Source organism: Mastigoproctus giganteus, chromosome 4 (genome assembly GCF_048544385.1).
Source record: "Mastigoproctus giganteus isolate SK-2022 chromosome 4, ASM4854438v1, whole genome shotgun sequence".
Taxonomy (NCBI): Eukaryota; Metazoa; Arthropoda; class Arachnida; order Uropygi; family Thelyphonidae; genus Mastigoproctus; species Mastigoproctus giganteus.
The window spans coordinates 163,578,873-163,594,566 of NC_143578.1; the positions used below are offsets into that span (position 1 = coordinate 163,578,873).

Consider the following 15,694-nt stretch of genomic DNA (forward strand, 5'->3'; position numbering starts at 1 on the left):
TCATACATAAATCATCATATCTACAAGGATGTGTGTAGAAGAAAATAGTGAAAATATGGTTACGGTATTTGATAAATTCACCTGACAATTTCTTGGTGACAAATGATGATAGTGAACAGGAACATTCAGATGAAATTGTGGAACCTGTGAACAATGATGATGAACTATTGATAATTTAACAACAAACATTATGGTCTGAAGATAAATATTTATGTAAAGCACTGGGTCAGAAATCATCTCCAACAAGTTTCATAGATGATATACATGCAGAAGAACTTTCTTTTCCAGCTATATATTTGGGACATGCACGAAAATTTAAAAATGGATTGAAAATTACCCCCTTTTTGATAGCATTGAATTAAATTCGTAGATCTGATTGTTGTGGAGTAACTTCCCATCGTTTGCTATATATGGCAATGAAAATTATGCAATACCGCCGAAAATTTGCAAATTGTATTTAAATCAGTAGGAATAACAGCTAACATTACTCGTTCTATATTGGAATCGAAAGAATTTATTAACAAGTCGTTAGAGATTGCCCCAACATTATGGCATTCACTACAATTTCATGAATTAGTACAATTCATGAAAAACATACAAGTTTTTCGACAGTCCGATAGTACGTTTTCTAAAATTCTTACAAAAATAGGCAATGGAGAAGTGTTATTACCAGATGAACTTAAAATTATAGAATCGAGATTTGTTACCAAAGAAGATGCTACTAATTTATGTCTGCAAGGGATTCGAAATAAAATTCATAAAATGTCAGTGTCTGAAACTGCAGAACTTCCATACATCCTACCATAATTGAAAGGAAAACCGTACATGATTACTACAAATATAGATGTGGTCGATGGATTGGTAAATGGTGCAATTGGTACTTTAGTATATTTCGAATTTGAGGACAACGAAACAGTTAAACAAGTATGGATGAAATTTCCTGAGTCAGAAATAGGACATAACCTTCAATCTCATTATAAACAATATGTGAAAGATAAACGTTTACCTAGTCAATCCATACCTATTATAAAACGATCAACTACAATTCCATTCAAGAACAATATAAAATTAACATGTAGACGTACACAATTTCCTTTAGTATGTGCTTGTGCTTTGACTATACATAAATCTCAAGGAGGGACCTTCGACAAAGTTGTATATAATTATGAGAAAGATCATCAACAGCAACTTGTATACGTGGCTTTTTTTCTCGAGTGACCTCATTGCAAGGTTTATATATTACAAATTCCCACAACAGTTTCACCCCGGCAAAGCTACTAGTAATATAGAACTTCGTGCAGAACTAGATCGCTTGAAAAATAATAAGCTACCTTCTCTATGGGATGAACTGCAAGATTTCATACAAAGTGGTATATCTATACCATCAATGAACGTACAAAGTTTATGGACCCATGTTCGAGACATCAAAACGGACACAATTTTACAGCAATCCAAAATATTGATATTGAGTGAAATGTGTTTGGATAATGATGAACATATATTACTTAAACTTTTCCATTGTGTGACTCAATTTAAAAGGTCTGATGTTCGTAGTGGTGGTGTTGCGATATATCAACGTGAAGGTTCAACTGTCATCAGTACACCACATACTAGAGCAGTGCCTGCAAGTTGGTGTGATCTGAGTGCATGTATGGGAGGTGTGGCCATACCTGCAGCATTTAGGCACGGTCACATGCTCCCTGAACCTGTGGCTACTCTACTTAATATAGTCTTGTCTGATGTTTTAGAATCTGCCAAGTGGCAGGAGCCAGTTCAACTATCCAGTTGTTTTCTCCCGACTTTGACTTGTTTGAATATCTTGGTTGCACAAGATTTGTCATGTCTTGATTTATCCCTTGTAAATTATGTGTTACGACTTCCTCCGCAAGTTGGGCAGGTGTCACATCTTTATTGACATTGAAAATTAAGATTGATGGCCCTCTTCTCTTGAGTAGCTCGGCAGTGATACCCAGTGTGGCTATCTTGGGGTTTTCCATGATATTCTTAATATCCTCCCTTGACTCTGTTTCTGTTATTACCCCTACATTTCTCATCTTTCGAATCGCTTTTATCTTTGTTGTCTTTAAATCATCCTTCAGTTTTTTCATTATGGTGGTTTTAAAATCCTCACTTGTTTGTGTTCCTTCTATCTCTGCTGGTCTGAAGACCACAAGGTTTGGTGTTCGAAGCAGCGGTTGTTTTCTAGGTTGCGGTACCTTTGGGTTTGACTCTTTGTTGTTTGGATTCCTCCATAGCGTACTCCCATATGTGGGAGTACGCTGTGGAGGTTGTGGTGTAGGAAGATTCGGTAGCGTCCAGCACCTTCTCAAGGATCGAGGTACTTGTCTTAAGTTCCTGGTTAGTGGCTTTTAGTTTCTTGCTGTCGATGAGGAGGGCAGTGGTAATAGATTCAAGGGTGACCCAGAGTTCCTGGACATAACTTGTCACTTGTCTGGTGAATCGACTAGTATCTTGATTGAGAAAGGTCACAAGAGTCCTATGTAAAGTAGATATTATTTGATGGGTAGGAGAGTCTTCATCTATAGGTTTGTGAGTTGTATGGTATGCGGAAGGTGTAGTTGTGTAACGGCTAGTTTTCTGGATGGGGGAGCCTGCTGCCTCAGTCTGATCTAATGCTGTGGGTGGTCCCTCTGGTTGTTTGGCAGAGGAGGTCTTAGGGTTCCCTGATGGGGTAAGAAGATTAGCTGATGGTTTGGCTGCAGATACTGTGCCAGGACTCTTGGGGGAGGGACCTGAAACTGCCTGGGAGGCAGGAGCACTTATAGCTGTTGGAGAGAGAGAGTGGTTTGTAATTTCCCAGTGGAGGGAGGGCTTGCCTGTGAAGATTGCAGAGTAGGAGAGACAGGGGCTAGGTGATCTGCTACTGCCTTCAAAGTGTTAAATTCAAACTTAGATGAGACCATAGGGTCAGATTCATCAAGGGGCACTTTGTTGAGAAATTCTAGTATGGTTTGAGGAGACCGGGGTGTCCTGGTTTTTGCTCTCCTCTTACTTTTGTGTTTCTTTTTCTTGGACTTATTGACTTTGGGAGGCTGGAGGCCAACTTGGTCTGAATCGCCTGCCACAGCATTCTTGTCAGCCGACGATGAGGATGCTTCTTTTGAGTTCATGTCTAAGGGTTGTATGGTTGGGGTGAAAGACCAATAAAGTTACAATAAAGCAATTGTAAGGGATTGCTCCTGAGAAAATTTGATTTCTCCTGAAAGGTCTACAGGAGGAGGAATAAAGCTCCTGAATTTTGCAGTTCTAAGGAAATCAGTTAGGGAGCACTATTTGTCCCCACTTACTAGTAACACGTGACAGAGTGACGTCACAGTAGGCAATATGCACAACACACTTTAAACATTAATCAGATTATTATAGCTAAAAGTTATTAAGGATGGTGTAGCTATTGCATCATAATTTCCTAATGCTATCATTAATTAATAATCCTCATTAATAATTCATTCCTCATTTGCATATTATAGACATAGAGAGACTTTTTTCCCTTGAGCAACGTCACTGAGTTCCGTTGGTAAGCAGGAGTCAGGCTGATCGTGTGACTGGTCACATGACCACACTCTGGGAACAAATGCCTTTGTTCTCAACACTCAAGGAAGAGGGTATGGCTGCCACCAGGTAACTTATTTATTGTACACAAAAACGTAGTAAGCCATAACTCCAAAATAACTAAGTTATACATTTCAAATATTATATATTTTAAAATTGAAGGTCAAGTTCTGGGAACAATGTTCATTACCTAAAATTCAACTACAAGGAATATATCACCAATAGAAGAAAGAAAAAGAATCCAATAATACACAACGGCCAAACCTATATGGCATTACAATGCTGGCGTTCATGGGTGACCACGACAACAAGAATTTGAAAAATAGTCATAATTTCAAAACGACTTAGAAGTTTGGCAATATAAAGACATCTGAGGACTCACCATCACCTAGGGAATCTGAAGAACACAATTTAAGTCCATTTTGAGCATTTTGAACTACTTTTTTGATTAAACAAATATGGAGCACTCTGAACTACAGCTGTCTGACCAACGGTCGTGGTGATCTCCCACAATGAAAGTGTAGTGCATTTTATGATGTGAATTGGTTTTGTGAAATTTTATTCTATAAAGTGGCTGATTCTGCTAACCAGTGATCACGTTAACCGCTGCCTACTTATTTCACTTTACGATAGGTGCTTACAGTTGTCTCCAACTGGACCACGTAGTCCTTCCTGTCAGCCAATAGTAACGTTTGTAAACGTGTTGGCCGCGTGTTTTGTTTTTGCATCCTTTAGTTGAAGTTACTTTTTGTGCTATTATTATTATTGTTGCTCTTATATTATTTCTCCCTGACGGGGGGTTCCACCCCGTGATGAGTATTGCTACCAAGTACACAGGGTGGTTATGTCTGGTGTTACTGTTGCTCAAGGAACTCTCTGACTATCCTACAGGTGTTCAGGATTGCGACCTTCTGGTGTTCCTTGTAAGTGTTCTCTGGGAGACCTATTGCCGCTAGGCTGTTATGTAGGATCTTTGGCACCACACCAGTGGTTGACACGATGATCGGGATGGTCATTACTTGTTGCATATGCCACATCACTTTGATCTCCTGTCTTAGGTTCATGTAGTTCCTGATATTTTCCTCGTGTTTTCTGGAGGTTGCCAGCGTTCGGCTCGCTATGTCAATCAGATAGGAAGCCTTTTCCTTCCTGTCGACAAGGGTTATGTCTAGTCTGTTGTGCAGGATTGTCTTGTCCATTGTTATGTTGTGGTCCCAATACAGCTTGTGGGTGGGGTTTTCCAGTACTGCTGGGGGTTCGTACTTTTAGTATGGTACACTTTCTTTGATTAACTGGCATTTCCTTGCTAGCCTCTGATGTATTATCCTGGCTACCTGGTCGTACCTACGAGTGTACTCAGTCTGGGTGATCACCTTGTCTCCCGCAGTGATGTGTTGAATCATTTCTGAGGCAAGGTGGCTTTATCGACATGTCTCATCTGACACTCCAGGCTCCTTGCTGATGTATTTTCTATAGTTTCTGGTGTTGATTATCTGGTCTTGGATGGCGAACATGACTCCTTCAATCTCAGGGAAGAGCGTTCAACTCGTGCATTCGAAGCAATTTTATCTTTGTGGCCTTGATGGAGTTCACTGTGGTGTCTGCCATGGAGTGTCTTCTTTGCCCATCTTTCTAGCTTCATTTGTGCCATCTGGACAGGAGGGGACTCCTTGCTTAGGTTGAGTGTGGTATGCTACTTGTCTGTCTTCCTTATGGCCTGGTAGAGTGCTGCTGCGTTTTTCTGAAAGTAATCCTTCAGGATAGCTATCGCTGTTCTCTGTTGCTCGATAAGGTCTATCAAGCCCCTTCCTCCTCCTTTCTGAGCTTTTCTCAGTCTCTCCACGGCTGACTTTGGGTGGTGTTGATGGCTCTTGGTCATCATTGTTCTAGTCTTTTCATGATATCCTCCAGCTCGGTGTTAGTCCAGTCTATGATCCCAAAGGAGTATGTTAGCACTGGAGCTGCATAGGTGTTTATAGCTTTAACTGTGTTCCCTCCGTTAAGCTTTGCTTTCAGCAGGCTTTGATTTCCTTGTGCTGTAACTTTTGAGCCGGCATCATTCCCAGGTATTTGTAAATCTTTCCATCTGTCATGGCTTTGATCTCTTTACCAGTCTGCAATTCATAGTTTTGGCCGACTAATTTCCCTTGATGATTCGTCGATCTTGCTTACCAATTTCCATCCTGATATCATTGCTGAATTCTTTTGTGATCCTGAGTAGTTGCTTCTCGGTTGCCGCGTAGGGCTTGATGTCATCCATGTACATCAGGTGAGTGAGGGTGTACAGGTTTTTCCTTGTTTCTTTGAGGTTATATCCATACTTGCTGCTGTTGAGCATGGTGGATAGTAGATTGAGTGCTAGACAACCACGGTGGGCTCAAGGCATCTCCTTGAAAGATTCCTCTCCTGATGGGGATCGGTGTGGTTGTGCTTTACTCAACCTTAATGGTGGTACTCCATTTTACCATCATTGCTTCTGGGAAGTTTGTCACTGTTGGATTGACTTTGTAGATCTTCTGCGCCTCTATTAGCCAGCTATGAAGCACGTAGTCAAAGCTTGCAGTAATTGATGTAAGCCGTGTACAGGTTGCACCACTTCTTGTAGGCTTGCTCTATAACTGCAGCATCTATCTATGGTTAATTTCTCCCTGCATCCTTTGCTCATCCATTTGCATCCTTTCTGCTGCTGTTCTGGTTTTCCAAGTGGTCTGATATCTTCTTGGTTATGCAGCTGTTCAGGATCTTGTACATCATTGGTAGAAAAGTGATTTGCCTGTATTTCACCTGATTTCTTGTATCTTGGTCTTTAGGCTTCAGATAAGGTGATTCCTCGAGTGAGAAACTTCAGGATTGTCTCTTTGGTACCTTATCATTTGGGTGAACTGCTCTGTTATGTGCTTGCGTGTGCAAGTGAACTTCTTGTACCAGTAGGTGTGGTTGTTATCTATTCCTGGGGTTCACCAGTTTTGGGAGTTCCTGATCGACTTTGGTGCCTTATCATTTTACTTCTTCCTCCCAAATTTCCCACTCTCTCATTTCTTGTTACATCCTTGGTTTTCTTCTGTTCTAGTTCTATCGAAGAGGGTCGGCTGTTATCTTATGTCACTGCTCCATATGTTGCCCCAGAACTCCTCGATCATCTTCTGCTGAGGTGGTCTGTTTCCATATTTCCCATCGTCTCCGAGATGCCTGTAGAAAAACTCTTTGGTTCTCATTGAAGATTCGGTTTATTTCCCTCTGGGAACTCTCTTTCTATCAGCGTAGTCTCTTGCTGAGTGCGAGGAGGTTCTGCTTCAGTGTGTCCAAGTGTTCCTCTATACTCTGATTTTTGGCCTTGTGCTTGCTGTGGATGCTGTCTCTCTTGAGGATGCTCTTCACTTTTCTATTCAATTTCTTGCTCCTATTATCCTGTTGCTACTGGGTCATTTGGCCTATCTTGACTCATTTCTTCTGTTTTTTCTGCTGGTCTTCTTTCCCATGCTGGTGGTTCTCTCTTTTTTCGGTTCTTCTGCTGCTGGTCTCTTGTTTCTCTTCCATTAATCCTAGTTGCTACTATGGCAGCACAGTATACGGCTGTGTGGATGGCCTCTAGTGTTGCACCATTGTTGTCGAGGTAATGTGGTATTATTTGCCGATTGAGGTGGTCTGACTCTCCACAGGATTGGGTCTTTGCTTCGGTATCATGAGTTGCTCTGGTATCATCAGCTGCTCTGGGTTGTATTTCTTCTTGCTCTTCCTCCTCTGGTTCTGTGTTGTCCATATTTGTTGTTCTTTGTAGTTGATCACTATTCTGGATATCATTACCTCGTCTCTTTCCACTTCAGCTGCTTTGGGTGGTATTTCTTCTTGCGGTTCCATGTTGTCCACATTCATTGTTCTTTGTAGTTAGTCGCTCACGGCGTACTTGATTTTTTCCAAGGTCGTGGGAGCTATCAGTTTCTTCGAGACAGCGGTCCTTCTTTGGTCAGCTATTCACTGTTCTGTGACCTGAATATCTGGGAATCGTTCCAACCACTTGGTATGTAGTCTCAACCTGTACATTGCCACATATGTCTCTAGCTTGGTTATTTCGTGGTAGGCGCCTCCATAGCCAGGTGGGCAGGAGCAGCAGTACATAGCACTGCTGTTCCTATTTCGATGCTCCACTTGATGCATTGGTATTAAGTGGAGCATTATTATTATTGTGGAGATTATTATCAGTATTATTATTAGTGGTGATTATTATTATTATTGCTCTTATATTATTTCTTCCTGATTGGGAGTTCCACCTCGTGACATGTATTGCTACCAAGTACACAGGGTGGTTATTATTTTTATCCATATGGTACAAGGAAGCCTGAGGCTTTTGGTGTACTAGCCAAAAAAAAATTTTTTTTTTGGGTTACCCCGTGAGAGATAGAGAGAGAGAACAAGAGTCAGAAATAGAAGGAAATCACCAAGGAAGAGAAGAATGATGATATCCAGCCGATGAAAATCGGCTGGATATCATCATTCTTATCATCATCATGAAAGCCTATGATATCCTACCGATAATGATGGTTACCAGCCGATGAAAAACCTATTAAATACCTTTCGTTGTAAAGATAGGCTTTTTTGTGTCCCTTATCAGAATTGTCCGTAGGCCTAGAATCCTCCTCTTGCATCTCACACCTCATCTTTAAAAATTGCCACATTGGACTGTCAACATGTTTGCAAAACACAAACACTAATAAAATATAAAAAAGAAGGGCATAATAAATAACCAAATGAGACAATTGCAAAAAATTACAAAAACTTCACAATTACAATTCATTTCTAATCTACACGATTCACAATTTGCAATGTTTACGACAACAGCAGTTGGGGAACTAATTCGGGAGGCAGAGGTTGACGTCATCAGCTTACCTTCCTCCCCTCTGTACATTACAGTGCTCATCAATTATCAATGGCCTCCCCTATCTTGCGTCAAAAACTGAGAATGGGCTCAAAAGAACACGGTCCTACTGTGCACTGCCATATGGAGCTGAAAAACCTCTTAGTGAAATTGCTAGCGGGCTGCTTGGTCACTGTCCATCACTGTGAGCACTAGCATCGTGTGGTGTGCAAAGTTCAAAAAATGTTTATTTTTTTTTTCATAATCTTTCGCGTAACTCCTAGCAACATCTCACAGAACTCTAGGGTTCCGCGGAACCCCGGTTGAGAAACCCTGATCTAGATGATCTGCACGACAACATCAAAGTGGTATACTTCCCTCCATATACAATGGATCAGGGAATTACTGGGCATTCGAAGCTTATTACATATGGATGACATTTTCTAAGGCTGTAAATGCAACAGAGCAAGGGAAAATGGAACTGCGGCAATTTGGAAGACTTTTAACATCCTTGATGAAATACGCAACATTTCAAGAGCCTGGAATGATGTGACAATAACCTGTATGAACTGAATTTGGAAAAAACTTCTAAAACATTCAGAGCTTAACAAAAAAAGGGCTTCAACAAAGATGAGCTGATGTCTTTTGTTACCAAAGAAATTGTAAACTTAGCCCAAGAGTTGCAGTTGGTTCTGGAGGACAAAGATGTAGAAAAGCTTGTTTGTTGTTTGGTTTTAGGAGCATTAGCAACTAAGGCTATATTGCTCCGGAGATATGCGGTGGTCATTTCCTGACCTTTCCGCATCCTCCGTATTTGGTGGGCACAGGCTCGAACCCCGGTTTAATCAAGAAGCGTGTGCTACGCACTGCTGCTCCTGCCCACCTGGCTATGGAGGCGCCAGACAAGCTTGTTGATGAATGAGATGAAGATTTAACAACAGAAGACCAAGTTGAACAATTTAACAACAGAAGACCCGTTGAACACACAAAGAGTTGAATAGTAAGGGAGAGCAAAATCCATTGAGGAATTGGAGCAACTGAAGAAGCAGTTCAAATTAAAGGAAATGGCAGAAGCATTTCATAAAATTCAGGAAGGTCTTTCTACGTTTGAAGGAATGGATGAAAACACCGAATGCTTGAAAATAGAAACAAAAGTTCAAGATTGCTTATCGCGAAATTTATGAAGAGAAAAAAAGCATACGAAACATAAAGATTGAAGAGTTCATATCACGTACTACTTCCCTGACCTGTTCATATCACGTACTACTTCCCTGACCTCTATTGAGCCCACAACACCCTTTGATTAATGTGTCTGGTTCCTTTTAAGTTTCCTTCAGTTCATCCCCTGAAGTGTAGACATTGATTCATTGTGTGGTTTAGACCAAATTTCTTAAATATGTACACTTTAGTTTTGATTCCCTTAGTAGCCCTTACAAAAGTCTACGTCGCTTACAAAATACATCAGTTTTTACAATACAATAACATGCATTTTTTTCTTGTGTCACTCTAACTATTTCACCAATGTACCCAGATAAAGTTTTTAATTGTTATGGTATATAACTGTTTTTGTTCATGTTTCTGAACATATTATGTAGTTTTTGTAATTTTGGCATATCAGGGATATAGTAGCAATATTTTATTAGTCATTCCTGAGTTACGTAAAAATCAGCTTACATAAGAAGTCCTGGAATATAGTAGTAGTAGTGGTGGCATGTGATGCAAGGAAGCAAGTGTATGAGCTTATGCAGCATCAGCCAAAAAAAAAAAAAATCACACCATTCCCTCCAAATACCTGTCCAGTTCCTCCCTAAATTTATTCACAACCTATGAACTTCCACAATGACAGATGGAAGTTTGTTCCAGCAATTAACCACCTGCTGGCTAAAGGCGAATTTCCGCACATCTATTCTACATCTGTCTTTTCTTAATTTGAATTTATGCCCCCTTAGGTTCGTAATCTGAACAAGTGGAAGGATCCCATCACAATTCAACAGAATCGCGCTCAACCCATTCAGGGCCTTATACACCTCAATCAGATCACCACCGCGCAAGTGCCTAGTCTCCAGCCACTGCAATTTGCAGACCTTAAGCCTCTCTTGGTAAGAGGATCCCTTCATTCCCCTCACCAATCTTGTTGCCCTTCTCTGTACACGCTCAAGCAAATCTACATCCTTCATAAAATGAGGCCTCCAGACCTGTCTGCAGTACTCAAGGCGTGGCCTGACCATACAGAGGAACAATCAATTCCTTTTCCTTGCTAGCAAAATTCCTATATATCATTGAAAAAACCCCATGACCTGCCTGGCAGCCTGTCTGCATTGCTCAGAAAACTTCATATCTGCCTGCACAATTACTCCCAGATCTCTTTCATTTTCTACCACCTTAAGTGTAGTACCACACAGTTGGCACGTTTCTCTGGGGTTACTTCTACCCATATGCAGTACTTTGCATTTGTCAAGGTTAAACTTCTTAGCCCATCTGCCCAGATTTTCTAGATCCTGTTGCAGTAGCACACTGCCGTTACTGTCATTAACAACCCTGCCAACCTTTGTATCATCTGCAAACTTCGACGCTAAGCCTGATATACCTTCATCAATATCATTGATAAACATACAAAACAACAGTGGACCCAACACCGAACCCTGTGGGACTCCACTAATAACATTAGTCCATGAAGAGCAGCACCCATTGATTACCACCCTCCGTCTTCTCCCACTCAACCATCCTTTTATTCATTGTAGCAACTTACCCTTAATGCCATTCTGCTTCAATTTGTACAATAGTTTTCCATGCACAACAGTGTCAAAAGCTTTCCTGAAATCCAAATATATGATATCAAAATTATTTTTTGCATCCAGTTTCTTTGTAACCACATCATAATATCCTATCAAATTTGTCAGACAAGACTTTCCCTTAACAAACCCATGGTGTGTCTGAATTATTGCTGTAGTCTTGTCTAGATGATCCTGCAATGCATCTTCAACCAGTGACTCCATTATTTTATCCCGAACAGAAGTTAAATTAACTGGTCAGTAATTACTCGTGTCACCCTTTGATGCCCCTTTGTGAATTGGGGACACATTTGCACATCTCCAATTCGTGGGGACTTCCCCTGAGTCCAAGGATGCTCTCATAATTATGGCTAAGGGTTTGCTTAGTTGCTTTGCCACCTCCTTTAATATAACTGGATAGATCCCATCCACCGCAGGTGCCTTTCTTATGTTTAACTTCAACAATTTCTCTCCACTTTGCTCTCAGTTATTACAAAATCATTAAGCAGCCTGCTAAAATTTGATAACCTTCTGCCATTTTCAAACCCTAATAACTCTTCATGTGTGAATGTAGATGCAAAATACTCATTCAGTTTATTTGCTATCTGAGCAGGATCGATAGTTCATGAACAGTTGAACCATCGATATATCTCTTATATATGTAGTGGACAGACTATGTGATTATGCATGATTTTTCAAAAAAAAGTCAACTTATATGCCAGAATATACAATAATTGCAATGAATTTTAAATCACTGCCAAAAGTTAATAAAAGATGAAGTAATGAAGAACACATTTTCTCTTTATCCATGCTATTCAAAAATTGGTAATTATCATAAATTATATGAAAGCGATTTGTGTAATTTGATGACCTTATATTTGATTTTTTTTAACCAGTGTGAAGACATTTAGTTAATATATATATTTTTTTGATACTACACTTTTTAGAAATATTGGTAGTTTAATGTTTTATTAATTGTCTCAACAGGAATAAAACTACATAATAAAGAATTCTCCAACAAAACAAAATACAAAAGGATTCGTCTTGATCCACAGCAACATAAAACTGTATCTCAGATTTTAGTAGATTTGGCAAAAGCAGAAAAGTCAGAAAAACATAAAGGTAGGCTGCTGTGATTATCATCCATTTGTCGAAATGTTATAGTATAATTTATTCTAAGATTGTAATTTAGGTGGATTGTGGAACTTAACAAAAAAAAGAGCTAATCTGAACAAAATATAAAATTGTAGCTAGTAGTTCAATGCCTATTTCTGAATAAAACAAATTGACTGATTTCTTATTTAATGTTATTCCTTAAATAAGCTTCCTTAGGCTGTAAAAAATTTCATATTTTGTAAGCCCAGATCAGCAGTTATGATATTATCCTTCGATTTTCAAAGCTAGTTTTGTGCTTCCATTTATTAAAAACTGTATTGTCAATTACATACGTGTTTGCGGCACATACTAGCAAAATTTCAAGAGATTTTATTCATTAAAGGAACATAATTTTAAAATTACCTTCAGAATGTAGATTCATACCCACTGAATATTCAAGCAAATAAACCACTAGGTTGGCAGTTACTTTTTTTTTTTTTTTATGAAAACCCCAAAACACAAGAGGTATTAGAGCCTATAGTATTTAGTACCATGCTTGGGTTGGAGGTTGAGAAGATATTTGTGGACATTAGACTTGAACTTCTGCAGACTGTAATTTTCAGGAAAGACATGAAGGAAGGTTGTTCCAGAAAACGGCAGTTGAATGAATAAACGAGAAAGATGAAAAGTTGGTTCTGTGAGTTTGAAGATGGACAGTAAATGGATGGTGGCGACACGGGTTCGGACTGTTTTGAAAGTGAGAGCGGGAATTATAGAAGCCAATTCAGAAGAACGGTGCCCATGGAAGTATCTGTACAAAAGGCATGCAGCAGAAACAGTACGTCTATGATACAGAGAGTGGAGAAACTCTGTTAGAGATGAGTCATTAATTAATCTACCTGTCCTCTTCTGAATGGAATCTAGACGCCTGTGAGAGGTTTTGGGAGCACTGCCCCAGATGTGGGAACAATATTCCATGTTAGGGGGAATTTGCGATTTCTACAGAGTGAACAGCTGTTTGGAAGAAAAGTAACAGCGAGAGCGAAAGAGAACACCAAGTTTTTTAGATGCAGAGGAAGCAATATTTGTAATGTGCTTGTACCAAGAGAGATTAGAAGTCAGGATAATCCCCAAAAGAGATATATCATTTTGCCTAGAAATCCCAATGCCCACGTCGGGAATATTGCCTTAATCTTTGCCAATGCCTGTGGACAGCTGACCAACAGAACTTATTGGCATAGTAGTGTATAAGTTGTATAGGTTTTACTTCTTTTTAGCCATTGCTGACCCACTTGCTAGGCAAAGGCCTCACCCAAACATCCATCTTTTTCTATCCCGCACCATGGCTGGCCAGTTTCCTCCTGCAGGGTTTTACCGTCGCCACCGTAACAATACGGTTTTACAGGCACCATTAAATTATAAAAGGTTTTAGCTCTTAATTTGTGGAATTAAAACCTTTAGCTATTAAAAGCTAAAGGGATTAATGCTAAATCCTTTTTAACTATTAATTCATGCTTTTTGCCTAAAGGCCAGAGGTGCAAACAATGCATACCAGGTCTCTCGAAATCAGTTTGTTATATGGAAATTTTCTTCGTTATATGGAAACTATTTTAAATGTATTGACCAAGGGGAAATCAAAAATGTTCGCTACATAGAAAATTTCACTATATGGAAGTTTGTTTGAGAGAGGTCCGGCTGTATTTGAAAAACTTAATGATTTAAATTTAAGTCTTCAAGGAAAGGGAACAAATACAGTAAACCCCCCGCTATTCACGGTATCTGTATTCGCGGTTTCACGTATTCACGATCGCTGATTTAATATAAAATGAAACCTAAAAAAATGTGAATTTTAAAGCACCGTGAATATTTTCCGCCATAAAAAAAAAACATGGGTGTGGCTAAAATTATCTTTCCCGGTCAAAACAGCGCTCAGTGGGTGGGGGGAGAGGGGTGACAAAATCGCGAGCGTGGATGTTTCTCTAATCCTTGTTCAGTATGTGTTATGCGCTTGTCATGGAAGGTTTCGTCGTTTGCTTTTAATTTATATGCTTATAAATCGAATAAATTTATCAGTTTATAAATTCGTATGCTTACAAAAGTGATAAATCTACTGTTTTGCAGTGTAAAACAGACTTTTTCGAGTGTGTTAACAGAAGAAAGTGACTTTATTGTGGACAAATTCTTTCTAACCCGTACAAAAATATGGCTATGAATAACAAGGGAAATGTGAAAAGATCAAAGAAGGTAATGACATTAGCGAATAAAATTGAGTTATTAGACAAAATTTCTAATGGTGAAAATGTCTCCTCAGTGGCAAAACATTATAAAATCAATGAGTCAACGGTACGATCAATCAAAAAATCGGAAGAAAAAATCCGCCGTAGTGTCCATGAAAACGAGCTAATTGCTTAAAAAATTTGCTCTGTAACTCGTGATGTTAAATTAGAAAAAATGGAAAAGGCTTTAAATCTGTGGAAAGAAGACCAAACGCAAAATAAAATTCCGTTAAGTTCACTCATCATTCGTGAAAAGGCAAAACTCCTTTATCAACACTTCAGTGAAACTGGTGATAGCACTCGCGGGATAAGTTTTTTAGCTAGCAAAGGCGCTGGTTTGAAAGATTTGTTTGAAATTTCTAATAAATATTACATTTAATATTAAATTGTTTCTTATTTTCATTTCAATGCCATATGCTTGCATTTCACTATGTACTGTCTATGTACATAGTCATATTATGAAGGTACATATAATACATACATAGACAAAATTTTAGACTAGTTTTTCTTATATATTTCATTGTTTGTTTGTTTGTTTGTTATTTGGTTTTTAGCAGCATTAGCAACTAAGGCCATATTGCTCCGGGATATGCGGTGGTCATTCCCTGACCTTTCCGCATCCTCCGTATTTGGTGGTGACGGGCTCGAACCCCGGTCTAATCAAGAAGCGTGTGCTACGCACTGCTGCTCCTTCCCACCTGGCTACAGAGGCGCCTCGAATATATATATATTTCATACTTTGGAATGGAACCCCTTTATTACTATGGGAGCCATAACTCTGTATTCGCGACATTTCTCAGAAACGTAACCCCGCGAATAGCGGGGTTTACTGTATATTAATACTCAAATGATAAAATAGAAGCTTTCATAAAGAAGCTTAATCTTTGGAAAGCTGAATTTGAGTGCAAATAACACTGAAATGTTCCCATGTTTTTCTGATTTTATTAAAATCAATAATATTGACATTTTACAATTAAGCATATCATTGCCACCCACCTGACAATGCTAATTAAGAATTTTTCCAAACGATTTCATGTTTCTCCAGAAAAAAAGTTGTATTCGATTCGTGATCCCTTTGCTTTTGATATTTCTTCATGCCCCAAAATTACCATTGAACAAAAGGAAGATCT

At 39.2% G+C, this 15,694-nt stretch overlaps 1 protein-coding gene across 1 annotated transcript in view; it reads left to right on the plus strand.

Moving 5' to 3' along the window:
- Nucleotides 1-15,694, plus strand: part of LOC150087159 (uncharacterized) — a 50,955-nt gene that overhangs the window by 6,801 nt on the left and 28,460 nt on the right. The window contains exon 2 of the mRNA XM_090371859.1: nt 12,181-12,315. Within this exon, the coding sequence (XP_090227985.1) occupies nt 12,181-12,315 (135 nt within the window). The remainder of the gene's footprint in view (nt 1-12,180; nt 12,316-15,694) is intronic.